Raw genomic sequence first — 23,050 nt, forward strand, 5'->3', positions numbered from 1 at the left:
ACTTCTATTAAAAGGTGAGTGTCCTCCCATTATGGCAGCAAAACAATTAAGACAATCAAGTTCTAATTGGTATACATTTGCATGTGATGTTTTTGTCTTCCCTACTATGAACTGAAACATAAGAACCATTGTTTAGTGATCAGTTGCTTTTGTCAATCTCATTCTTGACTGAAATTAAGGGAAGCTTTCAAGTCATTCAAACAACCCCCACATACATACACATACGCATGAACACCCAAACAGACAGGGCTAAAGAAATCACAAGACAAGATGACAGAGACAATATGGCACATCCTTGTACATAGAAACACACACTGATTTCTTGGTAAGTTTCTTTCGATTTATTAGACTTTGCTCATTGTCATTACACGAGTACGCACCAAAATAACAGATACTCGATGGAACTAGACAGCGGTGTCACATGAATAAAAATGTACCCAGCAATGTGACACAGCCCCCGGCAGACCTGCTGCCCAGCCTAGACTCCACCTTACTCAGTGCATGAGACAGCAAAGTTAGTAGGGCTTGCAGCCCTTGTTTAAACACCCGCAGATTGTACACTTGACAGAACATCCCAAACGGTCGAGTTTGCTCGTCTACGTAGTTCTACACCCTTCTAATTTCTATACCCGTGCGAATGGCAAATTAAAACTCAACAATTCTACCTCACAAATGCCAGTGCTTTTCAACATTTAACAATTTTTTTTTGTTTTTTCCTTTTTTGGTTCATTTGGTTTTTTTTTTCAATAAATCTTTGGATGTGCAGTAATATCCATTAAAATAACAATTATTTTCTTTTAAAAAGTCAAACTTATACAAAAAACAAAACACATACACTGCTTTTTTTGCCATTTGAGTAACATGATAACACCTTATAAACCATGTTTCCATAGGCTATCAACATTTTTTGGTACTTGGCAGTGTTTAGAACACATCGAAGTGCCTGCAAAGATATTTGTGAAGGTTACCCCACAGTAAAAAAAACCCCCACTCCTTCAGCATATCTAAGCATGAAAAATAAAGTTGTAGCATCAAATGTTGGGTGATCCCCCCTCCCCCAAATCTACTATATACAAATCTAGATTTTCTACAAATGCATAAATTAAAACAGTGATTAAGCCATACAAAATGCAATTAAATTAAATTGAATCACTACACAGAAGTAGAGAAAGGAGGAAATATGAACACATTTTCACAGCAGTTGGTATTACCCTGTTAAAAAAAACAAGTCTACCATCATTACAATATTAGAATAACACAATATCTTAAGAAAAAATAAGTGTTTTTTCTTCATATCCGGCACACCTCCACCGCATATCCTCAAAACACATCACCCGTGACCAAAACAGTGTGGTTCCGACCAAAACTTCCAAATAAATAATTATAATGCTTTTTGAAATAATGATAACAGATATCAAACTAGTTACATTTTCCCTTAATCACATATAGACTCTCTATACAACATAACCCTAAAGCTTTATTACTATGAGGTATTCAGAGAGATTGGTAGAAGAGATGCATGACCTGCACAGTGGATATTTTGTAGGGACGACGCAGACTGTGGGAGGGATTTTGGGGTGGAGGGGAGCTTTGGTTTGTCAGAAAAAAAGAAATTCCTTTGGTACGCTTTCATTGCATGGTTGTGCTGGCAAAAGCACCATGGTAAGAGAAGTATTCCTTTTTTCTTCAATAGTGGCCCTACGAGAGGCTGAGGTATAAGATAAAAAGGTGAGAGATCACAGAGGTCAACAGCGGTTCAACACTTTGGTTCAAGCAAGGCACTCGTCCAGTGGGTTTTACAAAATTTGCAACATGTTTGCCTATACCTTTATTATTATATTAGTAGTGAAGAAATATCACACTGAGCAAAGGGGCGAAGCTGGGGACAGAAGAGGAGGGGCTGGATGGTGAGGGCATAGGGGGGGGGACAAAGCGCAGAAACAAAAAATATCCACCACATCATTTGTGTAGGCCGTGCAAGAGAAAATCTTTGGTAATCTTTGGTATCATCAATAATGTGATTAAAATCACGAATGGAAATAGTGAGGTAGCATCTTTGGTTCACACTAGAAATAGTAGAAGATCTTTACACATTTTGTTTTTACATGTAGAAGCAGATATAGCTACTTCATAAGATAATTTGTCTAATTGTTGTAATACAAGTAAATAGTTACCAAGTGTGTTATGTTAAAAGCTAGCCACACCACAGGAAACAACAAGGCCGGAAATATGGTAACAAAGTGGACAACCATCTGTACAGCAGGTCGCTAAGTAACAAACACTCCCAATCCATTTTTGGACAGGCTCAGGCAGTGCTTTCTTCCCAGTTGTGAAATGCATAGTTTTCATTTACTGTCCTAGGTGACAGAAGAGAGTGATTATGAAAAGACAGGAACAAGTAGAGAGGCTATGGTGCTCACATCTGTTTGATTGATGTGCAATTGAAGTTGGACAGGCCAGAGAAATGTAATACAAGTATGAAATACGGCAATGAAGAAGAAACTGGAGGCACAACCATCTTTGATTTGTCTCTGTTGTGTCCAGTCTCAGATTTATACCTTGGAATTTGGGCAGGTTGCACTCCAGATGCCATGGGCCATGCTGTAGCTAGCTATGTGTTGTAAAACAGTCTAAAAAAGTCTGATATTTTTCTTAGGACATACGGCACATTGAAAAATTACAACATTGGGCAGCATGAAATTCAAGAAACTGAATAGTGTATTTCAATCTAAATGGTGTGCTTGATGTCAGTGTTAATGAAAATGTATGCATAAATATAGCATGTTTAAAGTGTGCTACATATCTCCAACATTTTAGACAAGCTTTTTACAAAGCTTTTGACTTTGTGTAGGCTTTGCTTTATGGGAAACACAGGGACATATTTGTCCTTGCTAAGAATGAACAGAAAAATTACTGGTATACTAAAAGTATGTTGCATCTTATATCTACAATGGCTTTGTGACTGAAACTGTTTTATAATCTAATAAGAGGTTTGCGTGAAACATTAATTTATTTACATTAAGTTATTTGACATAACTTTAATGCGATTTGTTTTTAGGTGTACTGAACAATATTTTTGTATTGATTACTTAAATAGGTAAAACTATGCCTGAATCATAATAAATAAAAACAGCAATTAAATTATATTACAGACCTGATCACAGAAGGGCATTTACACAAAATACTAGTCGGTAAGATTCAATCTTTGGTTTTTGGCAGCTGGCATATTAACACACCTAATGCAAATGATGTTTGTTAATGTTTATGTGACATCATTGCTCTCCCTGAAAATATCAATATAAAATTTTATCTTTAATCACAGGAATTGATAGTTTTAACACCATCATTAGAGGTACAGGGCACTAATAGAGACGATGCATGGTCCACTGGTGAGCAGGGCAAACGGATTAAAAACACCATGTATCGCATTGGGCAGGGCTGCATGGAATTCCACACTGATGAGAAGACCAAGCACATGTGAGTCTTTCTTGCCCTTTCTTTTCCTCTTTGTTAAAACATTTGACCATGACTGTATGTTCTGAAAAATATCAAAAGACATAAGTATTTTTATGACTGGATCATAGCTATTTGTCAGCCTGTTAAAACGTCCTTGATGTTGATGAAAACACAATTTACCATATAAATTATGCATAATATACAGTGTTTCCTAAAGTCTACACTTCTGAAATTGACACCTCATGAAATATCATTATACTTTCGCTCAGTAGTCTTATGCAGATGGAGAATGACATTTTTCTTATTTCTACAAGTAGGTGCCAGTCAATATAAATGTCCTTTAAATCACCATTTATACATAAATGTTGAGTGGCGTTCCTTTCTTTCAAGTTTAATTTTGGTTTTGGGGTGTGAGGTTGTTTAAATCCTTCATTTTAACAGTCATGTTGATTTGTATAAATAGACAGTGAAAAAATACTCTTTGGATAATTTAAAATAGAACTCCTTCTTTGGTTTTTAAATATAATATTGTGTGATTTTGAAACAACTTCCCAATGTATACAGGAGTGTTTCTATGTAGGAATTTTTTTGGTTATCTAGTATACGTCTCAAACAATTAGGAAGAAAGCACTACTGTGACTGTGACATTCAAAGCAATGTTTGCCATGACAGAACTCTCCGGATGGAAGCCTGGGTCCTTCTGCTCCCAGGGTTACCTGAGTTCTCAACAGACAGGAATCGAGGGACTATCCAAAAAGAACACAAACATCTCCATGGCATTCCAGCCATGCCTTTGCTCAGTTCTCTCATATAGGACAGTCCTGTACGATCCATTCCCACTGGCTCACACAGTGGTTTTTTGACCCTCTGCATCATTACACCTTTTATGATAAAGCTATGTAAATGCAATAGCTCATAACCAGAAATAGTGTCCAATCAGGTAAAAAAAAGGACAACACTGTGAACCTCCATTTAAACCTTCAATGACTTCAAAAGATAATGACAAGTGGGAGGATCTGGGTTAAAAAGTGTACTAGCAATGTTTTTTTCTTTTTTTGTGAACTTATTTCCTCTTTTTTTGCAAGGTGTTCAGCTGAAATGCATTGCAGAACAAAGTCTCTTATGCGAACGAACAAAGTCTTTGGTTTTTTCTTTGGACATTTGGTACATCATCAGTACAGTCACTTTTTTCCACTCAGACAGTTTTTGAGGACAAAAACTTGCTGTCTAGAGTTAGGCTTCTGTGTGTTTTATTTTTAAAGCTTTTCCACCGAGGTTTCAGTCTACAGTCTTTAATTCTTTCATGCTTTGGTACAAGTGCTCGATGAGGATGAGGAGTTGGCTGAGATCAAGCCCCCGTCGTCCAGCCACTTATCCAGGCTCCGCCTCCGGGCGTTCATGAAGAAGTTGCTGACGGTGGTGAGCTCCAGACCCAGCTGGTGTGAGATGGTGAGCTGTAACTCTTTGGATGGACGCTTGTTCTCTTTGAATATTGCATGTAAAGTCCGGCGCTGGACATCAGTGAAGACTAGCCTGGGCTTCTTGGAGAGGCTCCCTCTGTCTCCCTTCCCCTGCTCCTGTTCCTTCCTCTTACACGCTGCAGGGTGCACAAACAACAAGGAAAGAAGACGAAGCCTGTCAGACCTCACACTCACATAAGCAACAATAGCAAAAACTGGCTGTCTACATCTTATTGATGTTTGGCTACACAATCATTCGCAAATATCACCCCCCGCCCTCGCAAAACAAACACACAACAAGCAAGACTTTCAGCAGACAGAGAGCAAGTTAAAGAGTAATCTCAGAATTCACAGAAGTCAGAAGTAATTTTCAAGCATCTGATAATATGAGCAACTAAATGCTTGATTTTAGTGCTGTTTACCTTTACCCAGAGAAACATCCAGCCATGACTCATAACTCAAAGAACAGATAAGACAAATTATCATGCCATCAAGTTAAACATGAGTACTCCATAGAAGCACATTTAACATAGCCATTTAACATTATGATACTTGTTATGAGTGTTATTATCCTTCAGTTATTGTTGCTCTTCTAATCCTATCACATGTGCTCATGCTCTTCTTCTTTTGAAGTTATTCTGCATAAGATCCAATAAATTAAAGTTATATATTGTAACTGCAAGACAGCATAAAGCATACACATCATTACAAAAGATATGTAGAGTGAATTAGAGTTCAAGAAAGAATCTTGGGTGTCTTAGAGCTATAAAGTGAACTAAGATATTTGATATTAGCTAAAATTAACATCAAATAATATCATTACCTATAACTCTTAAGAATGAGTAATGAAGTTAATTCACATACTTAGATGATGTGAATGACAGCCGTGCAATATCAGTGCATTCATTTGATAATAGTAATCCATAATGGAATTGTTTAAAAACATTAATTATAATGTAATGAGCAAAATGATACTACATCAGTGTGCAGAAACAGCTAAGCTTAGTGCTGGGAAAGTAGTCAGAAAGGCACAGTTAATTTTATGATGTGAATGGGGAATTCATTATTAACATTACATTACATTACATTTATTTGGCAGACGCTTTTATCCAAAGCGACGTACAAAAAGTGCATTTTTAATACAGAACTTGAGATTTTAAAGAATATTTATACTAAACTCCAGGTAGCAAGCACCCTCAATAGCTTCTGTTGATGATGAGACATTGCATTCCCATCCTGTGAACTACATTCTAGGTTCCTACTTTCAATGGATGCCAGTATATGAAACGTTCCATGTGATATTATATATTACATATGCACTCATACCTTATTAGGTATACCTGCTTGTTAATGCAAATAGCTTGTTCCTTCAAACGGCAAATCATGTGCCTGCAACTCAATATATAAAGCATGCAAATATAGTGAAGAGGTTTCGTTTTTTGATTGACCAAACATTAGCATTAGCAAGATGTGCGATGTAAGTGACCGACCATGGTATGATTGCTGGTGCCCGACATGGAGGTTCCAGCATCTCAGAAACAGCTCCCATCTTGGCAAAAATCCCAGGAAGCCAGCTGTTTCTGAGATGCTGGAAACAAATTACACTTCAACTTCAGCACACGGACAGATGGCCAGGCATTCTCCTTAAGAATTTTCTGGTGCAGGCTGCTGGTGAGGGTGCAATGGCGTGGGGAATGTTTTCTTGGAACACATTAGGCTCCTTGATAGCAACTGAGTATCATTTGAATGCTACATCATACCTAAGCATTGTTGTCAACCATGCACATCCCTTTATGGCTACAACCCTACCCCTTTTCCAGTGGAGACTTCCAGCAGGATAATGTGCCATGTCACAAAGCATGCATCATCTCAAGCTTATTCCATGTATGTGACAGTGACTCCAGTTTTCTCCAATTCCTTGCGCAGTCCCCGGATCTCCATCTAATAGAGCACCTTTGGGATGAGGTGGAATGGTAGGTTTGCAGCATGAATACATGGCTGAAAAATCTGCAGGAACTGTATGAGGCTATTGAATCAGCATGGACCAAAATCCCTAAGGAAAGTTCACAACACCTTACTTAATCCATGCCATAAAAAACGTTGGTGGCAAAAGGGGGTCATATCCAGTACTACATAGGTGTACCTAATAAAGTGGTAAATTAGAGTATAAATTAATGATAATTTTGGGGACTGATGTGGATGACATAGGGCTACAGTGCTGTGAAAAATTATTTGCCCTCTTCCTGATTTCCTCTATTATTGTATTTGTGTCCCATTTGAATGGTTTCAGATCTTTAGCCAAAATGTATTATTAGACAAAGAGAACCTGATTAAATACAAAATTAAAATAATATAGTAAAAATGAAATATTAAAACAACTATTTTATTTACTTAATGAAAAAGTTATCAAACACCCATACCACCCATGTGAAAAGTAATTGCCCCCTTAAACGTAATAACTGATTTCACTACCTTTAGGGGGCAACAACTGCAACCAAACGCTTGCGATAATTTGAGATCAGTCTTTCAATCACTGTGGAGGAATTTTAGCCCACTCTTCTTTGCAGAACTGCTTTAATTCAGATAGAAATTGTAGGTTTTCAAGCATGAACTGCTCATTTCAGGTCCTGGTTCATGGTTTCATGGTGCTGACCTTAGTGGAGGCGAGAGAGGTCTGCGGTTCTTTGAATGTTCTTCTGGGACCTTTTGTGACTACATAGATGAGTTGTCGCTGTGCCCTTTGATAAATTTTGACAGACCAGGTAGACCTGAGAAGATACACCACTGTCCCAAGTGTTCTCCATCTGGAGATAATGGCTCTCACTGTGGTTTGGTGGAGTCCCAGAGCCTTAGAAATGGTTTGTAAGTTGTAACCCCTTTCTAACAGCACATTCTGCCACGATCAAACGAAATTGGAGAAGAGAAAAGAGTTGTTGAAATATGTCAGTCTCATCCAATCTATTGCATGGCACACACACCATTCACTCACACACTCATGCCTATGGGCAATTTAGAGTCTCCAGTTAACCTACCTGCATGTCTTTAGACTGTGGAAACCGGAGTACCCGGAGGAAACCCACGCAGACACAGGGAGAACACGCAAGCACCACACAGAAGGCTCAGGCCGGGATTCTAATGACTTTTTCGACAATTACTTTTCACATGCGTTATATGGGTGATTAATGAACTTTTTCATTAAATAAATGAAATAATAATTTTAAAATTGTGCTTTGTGTTTTCAGTTTCCCTTTGTCTCATATTATATTGTGTCTAAATATCTGAAGCCATTCAGTGAGGCAAATATGAAATAATAGAGAAAATCAGGTTATTTTAATCTGTGTTCTGGCGTAAATTAGCATTTTTCCTGTTGCGTGTTCCCATATGGTAAATACGGTTTATTTACTAGACGTGCACGTGCCAGAAAATGTACAAAACTTGTACAAAACTTGTTTTAGGTTATACGCTGGCCCAAATAAATAGTTTTTGGAAATAAAACAAAAAAGAGATAGCCTCTTAATACATATTGTCCATGTGCTCCGTATTACAATACAATATGAAACTTTCCGTGCATTTTGCGCGGAGAAAGATTGCGAGGCATTCTCCCTGTTCCTGTTTATTTCTGAAAGCAAACCTCTCAATGACACCACACTGCCAAAGGGGGGCAGGAATGGGCTTCAAAAGGCCTAGAACTCTGATCTTAACGACAAGGTACTGTATCCCAAGCTTCTCTTGGAATTTGTATTTACTTTCAATCCAGCGTTCATTTTGAACTCTGGTCATTTAAACATGAAACTACAATTTATGTACATCGAGGTAACACGGTGAAATCAAAAAAAAAAAAAAAAAAAATCAGATAACTAGCTAGACAACGTTAAGATATAATTATAACAGGGGTGTTCAATTATATCCGAAAAGGCACAGTGTGGGTGCTGGTTTTTGTTTTAGCCCACCACCAAGACAGAGTGTTAATTTGTTGAATCATGTGTCATAGTGCTGGGCTAAAACAAAAACCTGCACACCCACATCGGCCTTTTTCGGATAAAATTGGACACCTCTGAATTACAAGAACCATTGCTATAGTCAACAGGGTAATTAAACAAATAGAAAGCTCTATTAATATAAATAAAAAGATATTCTGCAAATGGTTCTTCCCACTGATCTATCGCTTATATAGCCCACATCTGTGGTCACTGGTCACACCACACTGCTCGTATCATGCTTGAACAGGTCCTTGCTCCGGTATATGGCTGTATTATTGGTGAATTCAATATTATTTCAGTGAACCTCAACACAACGATAACGCAAGCAATAACTAGAAAAATATTCAGTCATTATAACATATTTGCGTTTCGTATTATTTCTACTGCACTTCTACTATCTTCAGTGTGCGTATTCGGAGGTGCCCATGACAGGTATTTAAACCATACAGACCTAATTTGCAATTCGCGCAATTTGCAAACGCATTGCAGTGCAAGTCTCCACTCTGATAAATATTAACAAAAAAGGCAAATGACGCTCTATATCAGCTGTTATAAATCAAACAGCGTACAAGGACACGGTGACAACAGAAGCGCCAGGAACCTTGTGAGTGGGGTTTTTTTCTAGTTATAAAGTTCAAATATCAATGAACCTTGGTATCGTATCTTTATCATCCACTCACTCAAACAAAACCAATCAGATAGTTACTGTTCTCCAGCTAAATCATTCTACAGACGCGAGATAACGTCACACATACAGCGTATTAGCCTATACAATAGCTACATATTTCACAACCTGGATTCAGAAAATAAAAACACTTCGGGAGCAGATCTGTGTTTGTTCGCAGCCACAAGTATCTCCGACTGAGTGCAGTAGGTTCTAATAGTAATTTCATACGAAAAATAAATAAAATACAAAATCTTAAATTAGCCAACATCACAATATATTGCCTATGCTATTTACCAATGCGCGGAGTGCGCTGATCACACGTAAATCAATAAGCATTCTGATTATTATTTTAATGGGTGTTATACAAATGTTCATTTACCCGCTTTGAAATCAAACTTTAGACTTAGTCTCAATCATTTCCGCAAAAGGATAAAACAAAGTGATAGAATAATAGTAGCTCATAGTTAACAGACTTACTGGCTTGTGAAAACTTATCTATCTCAAATCCCGACGTAAAACTCACAAATTAATTCATATAAATGTATGGACGATACATGAACATTTTATAGTTACAAATTAAACAAAACTCCAATCCAAAAAAGGCAGAAATGTAGGCCAATCAAATAATATAACTGATCTTCATTAGAAATAAAGAATGTGTGTGTAGTGTATGCATACATTATAATATAATAATAATATATAATATATAATGTTGCAATTTCGAAAAGAATAATAATAATAATAATAATAATAATAATAATAATAATAATAATAATAATAATAATAGCACATTTCTATTTGTATTATTTTTATCATCATTGTTAATATTACTTCGGTTTTCGACATATTCTGTAACACTGTAAAATCAAATAGGCAAATTTGAATAATCAATATTATTTCTATATTACACCTATAAGAAGGTCGATCACATATGTCTCACATCCTTCAGCCTTATAACTAACAGATCAATAATGTCGGCTTACTAAGCCACTTCTTTCCACAAAAATCCAATGTCGTTTTCTTCAGTATGGAAACTAAGCCTACAAATGACTAGTGTTTAATAGGCCAAATAAAAAATAACAAATTGTTATTTTAAGTTAAATTATCTCAATGAGCTACATATTGCATTATTATGTATGCATGTATATATATACACACACAATCACACACACACATACATACATACATACATACACACACATACCCACATATATGTGTGTGCGTGTGTGTGTGTGAATCAACTTATAGGCCAAGATAAATTAAACTTTGTTGGAATGTTTATAAAGTCATCAAAGAGAATACATACGTCATATTTTTCGAAATTAAATTAACATAGGCCTACATAATGAACCTTCTAAACTGCAAACTTACTGTTGATTAGTTTTGAATAGGCTAAATAACCTAATTGTCACGCTCTTTTCATTAAACACCGCGACAGTTATTCTGAATTGGCCTCCCTTAACTTCCGATAAAGTGAAGAGGCCTCCCCTACAAAATACTTTAATTCAAGTGGTCTTTGCCGTATCGATTCATGTAAATTAAGTTTCGGGTCGGCAAAACTGCAAAACCTTGCCAGAATACAAGTCGAAAAGAAGCGTAGTAATCACTGCATTCTCATGTGATTTTCGCAAAATATTACAAATAGGCCTACATGACGTAATAAAAACGAAACTATATTATTATTATTATTATTATTATTAGTATTATTATTATTGTTGTTACTACTGCTACTACTACTACGACTACTACTACTACTACTAATAATAATAATAATAATTCTTCATCTTCTTCTCCTTCTTTTTTATTATTATTGAGCGCTAAAGGGAACATAATTGAATTTAAGCACGGTTCCATCGTGTTCACACACACACTCACACATACACACGCACGCACACACAAACACACACACACACACACACACACAAAGGAAAGACATTTAGTAAATTTTGAAAGTGTAACAAGGCACATTTATTGGAAAGTGGGTATTCTTAGGAAACCACAAGAGGACCACGTGCATAATTTACGCAATATTACATTTTCAAGCACTTCCTTTGTGCACTTCAAGAAGGGATCACGTTGTCTGTCTGTGAAACGGATCAGTGCCCATGACTCCCGCAAGGATTGACTACCTCAATCTCCAGGGACAAATTAATGGAGACCTATCAGTTAATTAACAAAAACTCACTCCGGGCCGCGTCAATGGAAACTCGCATGTTTCACACGGAAACAATACATGAAATCGGGGCAAAAGGACTTGATTGAATTAATTGAATTAATTGTGATTTTTAATTATTTTAAATGAAAGGGAAAGCAAGCAGCCGCAGACACTGACCCCAGTGTCGCACAGAAGTACAAAAAGCAAAAACGTATTCTTGCAACAGAAAATAATTTCTTTGTCACATCCCTGTATCTTGCACATAGTCAACAATATGAACACCTCGCTAGTAAATTCAAAGGTAGTCTTAAAATACAAATTTACATTTAAAAAATAAGAAAAACACACAAACGTACGACATTTTCTAAGTCCTCTTATTTTAAAAACAGTCAAGACCAATACAATGGAGAAACTGAACAAATGATAGCCCCTATAGTTTAACACACAATCACATTGAGACAATGGAGCTGTGGTAATCCTAAGAGGTCACAGTTTCTCTTCACAGCTACAAGTCAAGAGTGAAGTGCTTACAGTACAGAAGTACAGGCTAACCAGCGAATCGTAGTGAGACAATAGACATAAGTAAATGGTTAAAAATGTATATGTATAGCATACAGGCTAAATCACTACAAAACGTTTCCAAAGCACTTGGGTTCACATACCCAACACAATTAAAACAATTCAGGCCTAACGCCATTTAAGCAGCATCGCTCTTGAAAAACAAGCTGGTCAACGACATAGCCAATATTTCGAATTGATAAATCTTGACAAAAGTATCGATAAATGCCCTGTACGCAAATCCATCTAAAAGCTTGAAGGTATGTCATTTTTTGTCATTTAGACTGCAATTGACTGTCACATGTGAGAATCTATGTAGCGTCAAAATAGCTCAATCCTAAAAATATGACGATTGTGTAACCATAAAACTTCATTAAAAGCATTGTAAGCACGCATCGCAGAAAGACAATAAAATAGAAAGAACCGTTTTGAACAAAGAGAATAGAGCAGATTACCTATTGTTCGCTCACCTGCGAGCCTGAGAGCGGACATTCTTTGGAATTCAGGCTCCTGCAGCCATTTCCACATTCTCCGGAAAGTCTCGCGACCGGACTTTAGCTTGCTCCACGGCTTTGGGTTCCTTAGAAGGTCGGAGAGGGTCCCCTGCGATCGGCACAGTACCCTCTGGGCAAAGATGGCCTGGGGAATGCTGTACCGTTTAAGCTCAGTAGCAATTCTCTGCGCTACTTCTTTGGTATTGACTTCTTCCATTTGCCCTGTACTGCTACCGTTGCTGATATGCGATCCAGGCACAGAAGACAGGTTTTGCTCCCGGGTTGCGCCCAGGACCTGGCCGTGGCTCTGCGCGCTCAGATGGGGGTGCGGGTGGTGGTGTATACCATTAATCTGCACCATACCCCCCGAGGACGCAGTCATATGCTGATCCCCATGTCTGGCTAGCATGGCAGGGTGGTGAGCTTCAAATCCGTTAGGCGTTAGCATTTTCTCCGCGGGCATGGTGGCACCCGGGTGTGCATAAGGCGGCAGCCCCTGTTGGGAGTTGTGTATGCCGCCCAAACCGGATCCTGATAAGGGGGACAGGCTTTGTCCCATGCCGGTAACATCCTTGTGGTATGGGGCGTAGAGATTGTTCATCGGAGCCAGACCTCTGTCGTCCCTCATCAGGGTGAAGCTGCCACTCACGTTTCCTGGGATCCGCTGATGGGGGTGGTGATGGTGGTGGTGGTGGTGGTGGTGATGGGGAAACTTGTCCGAGACGGTCGAGATGGGAGGTAGCGGCTGCAAGGGAGTCAGTGTGGTGTAAGTGCTGCTCATGTTCATGCCGGGAGGAACCTCGCAAGCCATGGTCATAGCCGGGTGCAGGTGACCGGCCAGACCGTGGTCCGTGGGTCGGTGGGGATGATAGTCGCCGCTGTCTAGGATTGATGTCATGCCCATTGAGCGCGGGTGGACTGACAAGTGGTTGCTGCGATGGGTCACCGGGCTCCTGTGATGAGGACTGTTGCTGCTCATCAGGTCAGCCGTGGCGGGCACCTGTTCATGGCTCACTCCGTGCAGATCGCCAATACATTCCATCGACAGCTGAGCATGCATTATACGTGCAATCTTGCGGACAAAACATCTATCTGATCTGTTTGAGAAAGGTCCAAACAAGTCTTCACAACAGACCGGCGTCTTGTTCTTTTCTCTTTTCCTTTCCTTGGTGTCTTTGTTTTATTTTCTTGTTTTGTGTTATTTAAAGCAGTCGGTTTTCTTTTTGATGTTTTCTTTTTTTATTATTTTATTTTTTCCTATATTTTAACCCTTTATGGTCTGAATTTAAGGCCCCTGTTCATTTACCAGAGCATCGGCAGCGGCGGTCGTAATTTGGATGTATCCCTCGCCGCCATCTCTAGCCATGTCTCGCGCTGTTTGGATCTCTTTGGCCACAGCTCTGCAGCTGCGGCTCCAACTGAAGAATCATGCGCACTAGGTGCACCGCGTCTCCTCCCACAACATACACAGAGGCGCACGCCGCTTTTCTGACCTGACGTCAGCTAATAAGGAAGTTGAAGCCCAGATATTCCATGAGCTATCAGCTACCAGTATTTGGGTTTCTTCTTGTTGGTTGATGATCAGCTTGAGTTTTGAAGTTTAACACTGGGTGAAAAACGAAGGCTGCAAAAATAAATTCCTGAAGCAGACTTTCAAAAAGTGGAAACATAAGCTACATAGTGTGTGTGTGTGTGTGTGTGTGTGTATATATATATATATATATATATATATATATATATATATATATATAGACTATGTGTATGTGTTAATTCCCTATTATTTCCGACTTTTTGTTTTAAAATAGCAACGAGAGTAAAAAACAAAACCTGGTTCTCATCTCTCTGTTTTGACAGAAGAGAAGAAGAGATTTGATGTGAAGTGTCAATGACACGTTTACAGACATTCGAAATTCTGACTAAATTTTCAGAAAGAATGATCATTGATCACAGTCTCACTGTGAAACAAACAAACACAAACACATCTGGTGAGTATATACTGCGTGTTAATATGAAAATAATACAGTACCTGAAACAATCACTAATCATATAATGAATTAACAATCATTACAGGTCAGCTATGGTTACGTATAAGCTAACCCATTTTAAATGGGATCAAAGTCTAATGTAGTGTTTCCGCGTAAAGTTAATCTTCAAATGTAAATGAAAGGTTAACAAACTCAAAATACATATTTTTCATTTCACTCAGGCATTAATATTATTTCAATAGACAACAATGAAAATTCCAATCAATATTTTTATTGTCTCCAGATATGCAGAAATACAGTACAACAGCAGCAATACAACAAAATGTACAAGGAACCAACAAATATCTCAGAAACTGGCAGACTGAAAACACAGTTCATTTTTTAATGTGACTAGGCGTATAAGAACAAACAATAAAACTGATATTAACAATCAACAATCAAATCATAGTCATAAATTCAAATTAAATGTCCCCAGTAACTTACTCACATTCAACATATAGTAAACAAACGAATACAAAGGACAAAAAGTAATGTTGGAGTAAAAAATATTAGCTTATTAATTTTATTGTATTCCCCAAATGTTAGATTTTTCACATATTAATAATTATTTAAGATACATCCAGATATTACATTCGACGTTGTTTAAGCATGTAAGCAAATATTTCAACGTTTGCTGATGTTAGGACAGTGCAGTAAAGAAGGTATCTCTCCGATTCTGGTGACAGCTTGCGTGGCTATTGCTTGAATCCCCTTTATCTCAATGGGACAAATGTCAAAGGCGACGCATAAAGACTCAAAAGCTAACAGCTGCAATGGGACCAGATAAAGTTTTCAGGAGTTTTCCCTGGATACTTTCTTGAGGACCTGTCTGATGACAAAAACACATATGCATCTGGCAGGGTCAACAATAATGAAATCCGGTTTAGTGATTTAAAAAAAACAAGTTTGAACATATTGTAGGCTACTCCTTTGAGGAAAGTAGACAAAAACTTTGAGGATAAGTAGCTAGCGAACACATGACCTATATATTCAGCCGAACAAAATAAGTGATTGCACAGTAAAACAGAGTTTGAAAAACATGTAAAAAAAAAACAAAAAAAACAAAAAACAAAAAAAACAAAAACAAAACAAACGTACGGATAAACAATGACTCGAAAAAATTGTATGTATGCACAATACAGCAGCAGCTTTCTGTCACGTGCTTTCTATCTTATTGCATCTCATTTACACAACAAAAATGTTCCGTTACATAAGTTTGATATGAGTACGTTCCATTATGATGAACGTTTATCAGTATTTATATTCATCGTTTATAATGATGTTTATCAGTATAAAACGTACTCTGATGTTAGTGTATAGGTATTTTTATTGACCCGCTGTAAATTAGAAAATGAAATACCCGAATACATTGGTATAAATCACCCCATAAGCCTATACACGTTAGCTACTGAGGCACAGTAGGCCTAATTAGGAGTATTTAAATAAAACATATAGGCTATAGGCTAGCATAACACATAGTGCATAGATCATTTTTCTCCCGAAAAGTGTGAATTGCAAATAGGATATAAGGGATGAGGCGTTTTATTCAATAATTTCTGATGCGTTTTTGAACAGTTCACGTCGTGTATATTTCATTATCCGACCTCAATGGGTGGTTTCTGAACACTTTATTAAAATACAGGGAAAGCATGGCAGCAATTATATATGGTACACATTAAAATGCAGGTATTGTTAATTCTGGATAAAACTGAAGGCATCTAACTTGTTATTTCATGAACAAATTTTGAAAAACATAATACCATCATATTCTCTTTAATTCACAATAGTAGGCCTAATTCTCAATTCTGTGTATACTCAAGATAAAGTTTAGTTTACCCAAAGACAACAAAATCGAAAAGGCCTACATATGATGTATGAATCACCCTCGTCTCGGCAAGAGATAAGTAAATTAAATATTTAAAGGTTACATTGTCAGAGTTTAAAATTGCCAGTAGGCTCAGACTGCTTTGAAATAAAATAAATAAATAAATAAATAAATAAATAAATGTTTTGTAAAAGTTCAACTCCATTTGTTCCAATTTGGCATATCTGAGGGCTCAAATACTAGACCACTCCAGCACTGTAGGCTTACTGTATAAAATGAAATAGAAATGTAAATTAAAAAATTATGTGATAGCTTTGAAATTATTTGTAAAGATATTACAACCTTGCTTATTGTATTAGAACCCAATAAATGTTTTAAACAAAATTTTTAAAGGGCACCACTGCATGGCAACTCATAAAGAGTGAAATGACATCAAGGATTCAAGCCTTTTTATTTTTCTTAAATATAAGAAAAATCTATTATAATTTAATAATTATAATTCATAATTTACTTCTATATAACACACAATGAATAATTACTATGGAAAATAGTAATTATTCAAAAATGAATTATTTATAGGTCGAAAACGCCTTACCTACCTGATGCAACCGTGTACAGCCAGGTATACCTGCGTACAGTTACATAACACTTCAAATTGCCTTGCAGTGGGATAATGAGCTCAAAATAATGACATTTTAGACCAAGGGTTCCGTTTTATGTCGTTATTTTGATCACGTGTGTCACAAAACGACACCTTTTGTCGACAACGCGTAGTATTTCCTGACTGTCCAAAAGAACAACCGATACTGCGGAATGAACAACCTATGGAATAGGCTACAGTTTTACTTATTTGTTTATAATTTTTTCCGTTATGAATTTACATTTATTTAGCCTACGTCAAAGCTATATTTCTGGAAAAAACGAAGGAAAATACTATAAAATGTATATGCAAATAAATAAAGATATAATATTTCTGTGCATATTTAACAGAACTTTAACAAGCAACTGAAAGTGGCAAGAGCTTTGCCTTCTTGAAATTGTCTAGGCCTACACATTGTCAGACACCAGGCAAGCTACTGTAAATGATTGGCTATATCACGCACGATATATCATTGATTAAGGTTACCTGATATGGATGTGCAATAAATTAACCAGTTTTCTCGCCGTTTTTTACATTTTAGTTTTTAGTTTGTGTTCGATTGGCCCAATGGGTTTTTGTTGGCATATGTTGGCATATTTGTTAAGGATATTTTAGATACTTAGTAAAGTTTATGACGACCTCCCTGCTTTACACTGACAGGCTATAGCCTAGGAGTAGGCTATTAGGGGTTTGTGATCTAAAGTAAGACAATACACTTCAAGTAAGTTTAAAGCAGCTCGTTATATGCCGTCAGAGGTTGTAATTTTGTATATTACCCGATTTACCTTCAAAAATTACATTTTAATATTAGGCGTAGGCTATACTCATCGGTTGGAACTATTTCCTATAGCGCATGTAACATGACAACGCAAGAAAAGAAGTACCCGCAGGACGTAGAAACGAACATGCCAATCAATTTATGTTTACTTGTTTTGGCTATAATGGTAAAAAAAAAAAAAGCTATAAAATGAACCTGTTCATATGCACTGGCAACAGCACGTCGCTGTACTTTGGAGTTTCCAGAAGTGTATTTTCTTGCCTTAGGCCACGAATCCCCATGCCATAGGCCTGCACCTGCCATTGTAAAGAGATTAAGTAGGTCGTCATAAACTTATGTAAATAGACTACCATATCTAAAACAATCCTTGACTACACACAAAATCCGTTTGGATCCAAATGAAAAATATACACGAAACCTGCAATTATGATAAAAACCCAAACAGCTCTATCCTCTTAACCTTAAGGCTGATATTGCGGCAAACATTAGGAGCGTTACCCTTAGAACATCGACTTTGGTGAAATATGGCTATGCGCGATGCTTCTGCGGATATTTTTTGTGTGGATATTTTAGACAAACCCACATTTAAGGTGAACTGATGTCGCTATTCCAATTTTAGCTTGTCCTGCACTTTCTAGCTAAGGTCAATTATAACAAAAAACTAGGCCTACTAAACATTTGTGCTGACTTATAAGTCAGCATATAAAACGTGAACTTTTTTTTAAACTTCAAAATCCAACAACCCAGCGTTTTTCTATTTGGTTTGCTCAATAGGAAAAAATACGTCTTTAAAAAACAATTTCAGTCAAAGAACATGTTGGCCTAGGCCCAATTCCTTCCACACGAGCCTGTAGGCTGTTTCTCAAATCAATTTTGGGGATGTTTAAATTATCGGTCACCTGTACCAACTGAACATATTTTTAAGCGTCACTTGTTACAACCCATGACCTGACGATCTAATTGGAAATCAAATTTTAATTAAAAGTTAAACAAGATAGCATCAGAATAATATCAATAACCTAATCAAAATATCCAGAATTGATTCATAATCACAGGGGCTTGATATTGCAACGTAAATGAATTGCCCGAACGGCCATAAACCGTAACGGTAGTCGTTTTGTAGGCTACAAATGATTATTCAAACGTATATTTCATGAAATACCATCGGAATTCTAATCGAACCTGTTTCTTGCTGCCATTTTACTAAGCCAACAAGTTGTTACTTGTGTAGGAGTACAACAGTTTAGCCCCAAAAAACCATAAGATAACAAAAGCTGAACTTCAAAATGAATCGCCTGCATGCAGTAGGCCTATACATATCTTACATAACGTAGGCTTATAACAGTCATATAGGCCTACGTGTGATCTCGTTCTGGGCACCATGCTAATGGAACCTTCAGACCTACAGTAGACTAAAGCAAAGACGTCTACTATTATTTTGCCCCGTTTATACTCTCGTTAAGCATCAATCGCTGAACGCCTGATGATAAGTTCGTCTGCACAGAGCAAACAGAGACAGTTAAGCATTCAAAATGTTCGATTAAGCTGGTTAAATCTGTTAAAACAATCAGCACACAAAACATAAATGTCGGCAATCTCAGTCGCTCTTATCAGGGAAAAATCAATATGGTCATATTTCCCCCAGGTTCTATAATGCTATTATTCAAGGCAAAAGCAAGCAAGTGTCGGAAATCATCACACAAAATAGTCTAGACCATAATGAAACTACTTTCACTAATTTCATAAATTAAGATTAATTCCACAATAATTAATCATTAGGCTTTCATTAAGCATCAATAATATTAGCTAAACTTGGCTAAAGGAAGACTGGACTTAAAACTTTTTTTCTTGATTGCAGCGGTGCGTATGTCTTTCTTATTTTTAAACACGTACAGCAACTATCCATGACATAAGAATGCTGACCGGAAGAAATAAAGCTGGAATGTTCAGGTGAGTTAGAAAGGTACAGGAAAAAGAAAACAGGTGTTCATAGCATGTCTTTTATAATTAGGTGTTCATAGCATGTCTTTTATAATTAGAAGAGTGATGGTGGGATGGGGGAAGTGTGTGTGTGTGTGTGTGTGTGTAAATGAATGCCTTCAGATCCCGGTAAATATGAGCTGTAAATGCAGAAATAGAACAATTCTGCATGTGTCACTTCATTTTCATTATTTTTGATAATACAGATGGTGATTACGAAGAAATATGATTATCGCCAACGGTGAAAACAGTAACAACAACAACAAAAATAAAAGAATAATAATATTATTATTATTATTATTATTATTATTATTATTATTAATAATAATAATAATAATAATAATAATAATAATAATAAAAAGCCTGAGAGTCAGACCAGATTATGCCAATTATGCAAAACAAATACCAGCATATTTCACTGAGTCATTCAGAATTGAGAAAGCTATGATAGCTATTTTTCACCAAATCAAATTAAATTCTGAAATATTTCTCAACATTTAAAAAAGTAAGAATTTATCAAGAATTTATAAAAAATTATTTACATATTTACATTTACATTTATTCCAATTGGCTACATCGACCTACTAAAACAAACATACTGTTTTCATTCGCGAGACAATAATTACAAGTATATCCTTCGGTATTGAAAATATCTGATTCTAAATGTTGAGTGTATTGCATCAACGTTATTTGATACAGCTTTGACAAATATTTCTCAGAACATGTAAAGTATACACCCAAGCGATCCGCGTGCACTGTGATGCGAAACTTTCTTTCTAGTTGCTTTACCACTAAGCATTGGACTTCTGATGTTTTACAGGCGAGGAGTTACTTTATGATATTGTAGGTGCGAGAGCTTATGACGCTTGCTGACCTCTGTAGAGATTTAAACCCTATCTGCCAGACCACTAAAGCCTGAAAGGTGCCACATGTCACTGCATCACTCTTAAACAACACATAACCAGCGTATCCTTTTTGCCTTTTTCTAATCTCTTCATTCTTTCCTCGCTTTATTTTCCCGCTTACCCCTGGGATCCGCTGAGTTCAGCCGATTTCAGGGGATGCTGCATCTTTTGCCATCCCGCATTTAATGATCTGCACAAACCAAATAAAGTTGCATCATTTCGCCTGAAATAAACATGCCATGTTCCTCATTTCTGATTTAGATTTTTTAAATGCCGAATTGGCATTGAAAAACGTCAGTGAGTAGTTATCGCTGTCTGTCCGACCGAATCGTCTCCGTGTGGCGTTCCTCGCGCTCACCCCGATCAAGCGCTCCGTGTACCTGCATGCTCCGTCTCCACGTCGGGGGAAAAGATAATCGCGTTTCTCCATTTTCAGCATATGTTAGTCAACATCCAACGGAAAAACCCAGGTCTTTTTATCCCCTGACTCTTGGACAGCTCTTTTCGTCGGTCTGTGCCTGCGTTTAGAGACGCTACTTGCATTTGAATAGCTGCCTGAGTTGTTATGGATCCGCGGGGCTATGAAAGGGAATCAGTATGCAAATTGTTTCAGTTACAATCGAAAGGTTCGATCTGTAATAGCGGTCTTACGGAAGTTCGCTTCGCTCCTCATAAGATTGCACTTCCCCACCTTTCTCAAAGGCCTTTGCTTGGATAAGGTTTTATTATATTCATTTGTATAATTTGAATCAGTGTATTTATCGAAAAATAATTGTTCAGTGAATTTTTTGTGAAGGATGCCAATGATGTTTTTCGTTTATTCAAAAAACATTAATGCATTATTTGTTCTTAGACTACTGTAGGTTATAAAAGCAAACAAAATGTCAAACTGCAAGATGTTGTGTTTGCAATTCTGTACATTAAAATATACGTATAAGATATATTTATGCTGGTACAACAAATTATTCAAATATGGAAATGATTATTATCCATTAATGCGAATGGTTGAAGACTTTCCTTTTTTAACTAACATTGTTGTGTAAATGTCTCTGACGGAAATAAGGTGATTCCGACGGCTTCTTGCCATTCACCCTGCACTTCTACACTGACAACGCTTTTAGAGATGCAAAATAGAATGTAGCTACTTCTGACATATTTTATTCGTTTTCAAATCTGTAGAAATGAGCGGTGTCATATTTAGGTGGACAACGCTTTTGACAGACTACAAAATATTCTGACCAAGGAATCATCAGTATTCGAAGAAAGACGCCCGTTTCATATATGATCAGAATGTTATTTTAAAAAATGAGTGCAAAAATGTATTTCCTTACTTGCAAGTGAAACAGCCAATATTATAAATACAAAACAGGGCACACAATGAACACAATACTCTAGCCAATAAAATCCTAATCAGAATGATAATGAAATACGCAGCGTGTATCGATCCCCGTTCTTAAAGCACCCCACCTTATTCTAAGCAGTGTCAGCATGTAGCCTACTTGACGACCAGCTGAAAAAATAACGCTATGGTGGTTGCCAACGGTATAGTTTTCCATGACTTAACAAGTTGGATATGGTTTCATATTACTCTCCCAGTTAGTTGGACTGCGAAATGTACATTAGCTTGTTCGGTGGACGGATAAAAAGACCAAGATTTATGAAAGAGTCAGGCTATATACCGGTTTCAGATGAATTATTGGTCAGTCTGTATGTATTTAAACAATTATAAAATCAGATAAATAATACACCACTGTGTATAAAAAATACATCCCACACACGCACACAAACAAAATTCTCTTCATTATTGTTATCTTTTGTGAGGAAGTATATTTTCCTTTCTTTAAATTTGGAGACAACTGTAAACTTAAGGCAATATGGACACCTAAAAATTGCGACCATATTATATACTGGAGTATTTTTTTCCATAGTAGTACAGCAAAAGGATGATGAGTGACCAGAGAGAAGCAAAGGTGAAAGGTTTGTATTGCAGTGGTTGAGAGACACCCACATGCCACGGACATGGTAAGGCATGGAGCAGACTGCACTTTCAATGGCAAAGTGTTTCTGTAATATGCAAAACCGTGATACTGGATCAGCAGTCATATCCGAACATTATGGAGCCGTTCTT

General features: G+C 37.0%; 1 protein-coding gene and 1 long non-coding RNA gene across 3 annotated transcripts; both read right to left on the reverse strand.

The window, feature by feature from the left end:
- Positions 1-335: 335 nt before the first annotated feature.
- Positions 336-14,184, reverse strand: LOC118214883 (hepatocyte nuclear factor 6-like). 2 transcript variants are annotated; one of them, XM_035395167.1, is made up of 2 exons: positions 12,747-14,184; positions 336-5,053 (listed from the first exon to the last, which is right to left on the reverse strand). In XM_035395167.1, exons 1-2 carry the CDS (start codon positions 13,828-13,830, stop codon positions 4,758-4,760), a joined length of 1,380 nt encoding a protein of 459 aa, XP_035251058.1. In that variant the 5' UTR covers positions 13,831-14,184; the 3' UTR covers positions 336-4,757. The 2 variants fall into 2 exon arrangements, with proteins under 2 accessions (XP_035251058.1, XP_035251057.1); XM_035395166.1 differs by having other exon boundaries at positions 12,732-14,184.
- Positions 14,185-15,010: 826 nt separating this feature from the next.
- On the reverse strand, positions 15,011-18,316 carry LOC118214917. The gene is made up of 2 exons (XR_004762723.1): positions 18,233-18,316; positions 15,011-15,623 (listed from the first exon to the last, which is right to left on the reverse strand). It is a non-coding gene; the product is annotated as an uncharacterized LOC118214917 (long non-coding RNA).
- Positions 18,317-23,050: the final 4,734 nt, after the last annotated feature.

The sequence above is a fragment of the Anguilla anguilla genome, chromosome 16 (genome assembly GCF_013347855.1).
Source record: "Anguilla anguilla isolate fAngAng1 chromosome 16, fAngAng1.pri, whole genome shotgun sequence".
NCBI lineage: Eukaryota > Metazoa > Chordata > Actinopteri > Anguilliformes > Anguillidae > Anguilla > Anguilla anguilla.